The following is a 4615-nucleotide window of genomic DNA, read 5'->3' as shown; positions in this document are numbered from 1 at the left end:
CTCCACCTCTCCCGGCTGTTGGTAAAAATGCGGCGAACCACCTTCGTGTGAGGACCTGGAATTCCAACCAGACAGAATTAGGAGCAGGGAATAACAGGTCAGGTTTACTTTGCTGAATAGGTCACTGTTTCCCAAATTGACTGACTTATTCTAGTGACTGACATCTGCAAGGTGGTGAAACAAGAGTTTCCAGCTAACTGGAAGCTGATATGATGAGCTGAGATAGCCATAACTTCTGTTGAATCCAGTGGAAGGGAAAAATGGAATTGCATCTTTTGGGTGTCTCCTCAGATGTGTAAATTTACCTCTCCAAGGAGGAAGGTTTAAGCCATGACACGTGTGCAGAAGGCTGCTATGCTTTTAGGGTATCTTAGCTCATCAACAAGGGTAACTCAGCAACAAAGGTCCTATCAAAAGCTGATCTCACTAGATAGTTTTATTTTGTATTGCAAAAGTGTCTAAAGGACACACCATGGAGACAGGAGGAAATTGGCTTGAGCAGAGGCTTTGACAACTCTAAGATCCAGAGACCCTCCCTGCTGCAGGCAGGATCCAGTGCTGAGAGAGACCATAGGATTGCCACCAGCCCCTCTGGGTGTTTTGTATGAAACAGGATGGTGGGATTTGTCCCATAGCAATGAGAACAGGTAGCAATGTGACCCACAGAGTGAAGGCAGCGTCCTTGCTGGAAGGGTGATCATGAAGGAGGATGAAACAGTTTCACAGCTGAACCGAGGGCCTCCTGCTCTCTCTACATATCACTGCCACAGGGCAAAAACTCCCTCTGACACTAACTGGAGAAGTGAAAACATTGTTTAGTTACATGTGAATTCCAATTAAACCCCTGACATTTTACAGCCGTATTTCTGACAGAGCATGCTACACAGGATGGACACACAAAACACACCAATTCTCCTTTCAGATCACCGGGGTAACTCCTCTTGCCTTGAGAAAAACATTCCTTCTGTGCTAGAAGGGACCCAAAAGCACATCTACTCAAAATATACTGTGCTACAGGAACGACAATTCTGTAAATCAGGATTGCAGGCCCTTGGGTCCATGGAAACCAGCTCACATAAGGGGACACTACCATAAGATGCTTTTATTATTACAACCTTTCCATCCTTATCTCCAGGAGGCATCAACAGTGGAAGGTCACATCAATCTCATGGAAATCTGGGAGATTGACCATGGCAGATACTCCCAAAGGGTGGGAAGCATCACATAAAATGAAAATCATCACAGAATGTGAAGCAAAGACTTGCAGGTAATACATCAGTGAGTTGTACCCCAAAGGACTGTGGAATCCCCATCCCCACGGTCTCTCCCTTGTACTCCCCACATTGAGACACTTGCCTAATTACTCCCTTCTGGAGGGAGCAAGTCCCTGGCGGTGGGAAGCAGTTTAAGCTACAGCTCTGCCATCACCCAGCGAAACCAGCACCCTGTGGGACATTTAAACATCATTATTCTTGTCTAGCAAAACTCTTGGCTGCCTTGACTGTGACAGAGCAGCTGAACAAATGTGACTTTGGAAGCATGCTACTAGGCTGCACCTCGACAGATTACACCTTCCACAACACAAGAAGAGGAATCCCACATTCCAGCTGATTAAACACCATCACACTTCACTCCTTTCAGGGGAAACTGAGTCCCTTCAGTCCAGCACATCACACAGAACACCCTGCACTGCAGGGTTTGTATGTGGACACATTCCCAAACAGCCAGGTTAAAGGTACCACCTTCTCCAGAGTGTGAGTAGCCACTTCTCCTTACAGCATGCTCAGGAGCAGGGAGGCCTCCAAAATCACAAAGAGCCCCTGGGATAAGCTGGGGGATACAGAAATGAGAAGTGCATCTTCTCTGACCTCTAAGATTCCAGTCTGATGCTTTAATAAAGGTAATATTGACCCCTAAACAGCACATAATGCCCTTTGTATGAATTAATTTGCAAGAGCTCATGGAAAGGGAAGGCCTCTTGTCCCTGATGTGCACAGTCTGCTGTGCTACAGGATTGTGGTGGGGACCAAGGGGACCTCAACAGCACTATTAAGAAGGTATTGAAGAATGTGCTATAACCCACTACAATAATACAACAATTTTAACACTTCAATGCTGTTTCCAGAAAAGTTAAAGAAACCAGCCTTGAATCCAGAAGAAGAAGCAGTTTAAAACCCATATACTCCCATTAGGTTATAAGAAAAAAAAAACCACATTGGATATTGTTTATTAAAAACCAAACCAAACCAAAAAAAGACCCCAAAACCACCTTGAGAGACTTCCAGTCTTTACAGGCTTCAAACATATGTCTGTGTTCACTGAAAGTTGACAACTAAAAGGCATCTATTCATAAACAGGTCAGAAATCAGAAAAAAAAGACTTGTTCATTTTCATCCAGGGGCACCCAAACCAAGCTCCAGTATATAACACAAATTCTGACACCACTCATATTCTTGATTCCTGCATGAACTGAATTAACAATATCTTTTGCAAAGAGGTCAGGTTTGGGCCAAAACATGTCAAGCAATGGAGAAAATTAAAATGCCCCATAGCTGTGTTATAATAGAAGATCTATTTCTTATAAAGAAATTTGCCTCATAATTAATTCAAGCAGTCAGATGAGAATTTTTGCCTGGATTTTGTTCCAGTTGATTGACTGATGCTTTTAAAATTGTAATTAGAGATCTAAGGAAAACTAATAAAAAGATGAGCTTCCGAAGTTCCAGGATATACTTTTTTACTGATACTTTTTCACGTTTTTATCTCCATTTATAGTTATTTTTAAAGAAGATATTAAATGCAACGAACTTTCCACAAAATAGATAAAGGAATAGTTGCAAAAGAATTCCACTCATTTCCTTACAGGGAAAACCAAACACCAAGTGCCCGGCAAGACTTTTCTGCCTTTCTGCAGCTCCCAAGGGCTGGGGACTCTGAGGAGTGATGCCCCTGTGTGCCACAGATGTCACCTGGCAGGTGACCACCAGGGCAATAAGCAAAGCCCATCAGACCACACAGACGCCTCAGCATGGGATGTACATTCCTGCAAATTGCTCCTGTTTAGACGGCATTGTCTGACACATGTTTTTCTCCCCCCAAAAAGTCTTGAGCCCCGTCTTGGAAATTCACATGAGCCAGAACTTTCAGGATTGGGCCCAATCTGTACACCTGAATCAAAGAACATATCCAAAAACTTGGCTGCAACCAAGTATGTCTGTAATTCTTAACACCTAATTAAATAGCAAGTCGAAAGCTTTAGTCGGACAATGTGATTTGATGGACTTTTCACCGTAACCATTAAGCCCCAGAATTGAAAACCAGACAAAAAGCCCTTCTTGTGCCAGGGCTGTGACATCCCCCTGTCCCACGGGACTCCGGTCTGAAAGGACCAGGAGAGCACAGAGTGGGGAGAGAGAGACTGATTAATGCAGATAATACCCTGAGCCCGTCATTTCGGGCTGTATTGTTTTAGAGTGATGTGGATTAGGATTTGATCTTAGGTTAGCCGAGTAGAAGGCACAGCTAGCTAAAAAGAAGGAAAATAATTGTCCAGCAATTGAAACACAGTGTTTACAATTGCTAAAGAGAAAACACGTTTCAATGGATCTCGTGTGTACGGGCTGTTAACTCCGCAGATGAGCGGGTTGGCCTTCCACGTGTAAATTGTTCTTGCGAACACCCCTTTGCGTGGGCAGCGCTGCCGCCCTGCACACCGCATCCCGCACCCCACGCCGGCTGCCGGGGAGCAGGCAATGGATCCTGCACTGCCTTCTCCCTCCTTTCCATTCTCTGAAACTATCCCGCGGCTCCGACAGGAATGCCCACGCCTGGGATCTCTGCTCAGACACCAGACTGTCACCCGCCGTATTTGCTCCCGCGCTCTGCCACGGGATATTTCTCCACGGCAGACGGCAGCAAGGTGTGGATGTACACTGAATTAAAATGCAAAAGGCAATCCCATTGCGCCCTTGCAGACCTCAGCACAGGGTTAGCTCTTTGCTTCCAGGCAGTTTAAAGGCAGGTTGTCCTTTCTGCCCAAGGTTGTGGTCTGCATTGCGAATGTCTCCTGGTTGAAAGGGTTTACAGACACAGCATCTCACTGCAGGGACCCTGATCTGAACTTCAACAAAGACTTACATTTAGGGTCTTCCTTCGGATTTGATCTCTGAGGGGTGTAATTAGCCATTACACTGAACTGCTTCGCTGGGTGAAGTCAAACCCACCGAGCACGCTGCTGGGCGTTAGTGGGGACGGGTGTGGGCTCCACTATCCCGAACCTTACCGCAGAGCCACCCTGACTCCCTAGACGTCCTATTCGCATTTCACGGTTTGGGGCTTTAGTCCTTTTGTTATTTGTTATTCGGGGGTTTAATCCCGGAGTATGGCACCGTCCAGCAACTTGCCCCCCTCAGCAGAAGGGGACCCCCCTAAAGACCTGGCTCAGGGGCGAAATGCTCTCACCGTCGGTGATCTCCATCTCGTACGGAGACGGTCTCCGCTTCACCCGGTTGCTGCCGTACATGGAGAAGGAATCCGGTTCGCCGAAAAACCCGCTGCAAACGAAAGGCAGAGAGGCCGTGAGGACACTCCGGCATCCCCCCGCCCCGGCTCCCGG

General features: G+C 46.4%; 1 protein-coding gene across 1 annotated transcript in view; it reads right to left on the bottom strand.

The window, feature by feature from the left end:
- Positions 1-4615, bottom strand: part of TAL1 (TAL bHLH transcription factor 1, erythroid differentiation factor) — a 7621-nt gene that overhangs the window by 1000 nt on the left and 2006 nt on the right. Inside the window, exons 2-3 of the mRNA XM_029959756.1 lie at positions 4462-4553; positions 3-55 (exon numbers count right to left, since the gene is read on the bottom strand). Coding sequence (XP_029815616.1) covers positions 3-55; positions 4462-4553 — 145 coding nt within the window. The remainder of the gene's footprint in view (positions 1-2; positions 56-4461; positions 4554-4615) is intronic.

This window comes from Manacus vitellinus, unplaced genomic scaffold, assembly GCF_001715985.3.
Source record: "Manacus vitellinus isolate BGI_N305 unplaced genomic scaffold, ASM171598v3 scaffold_21_pilon, whole genome shotgun sequence".
In the NCBI taxonomy this organism is placed as follows: domain Eukaryota; kingdom Metazoa; phylum Chordata; class Aves; order Passeriformes; family Pipridae; genus Manacus; species Manacus vitellinus.
Note: the sequence above shows the minus strand (reverse complement) of the source record. Positions and strands in the feature narration are given on the sequence as shown.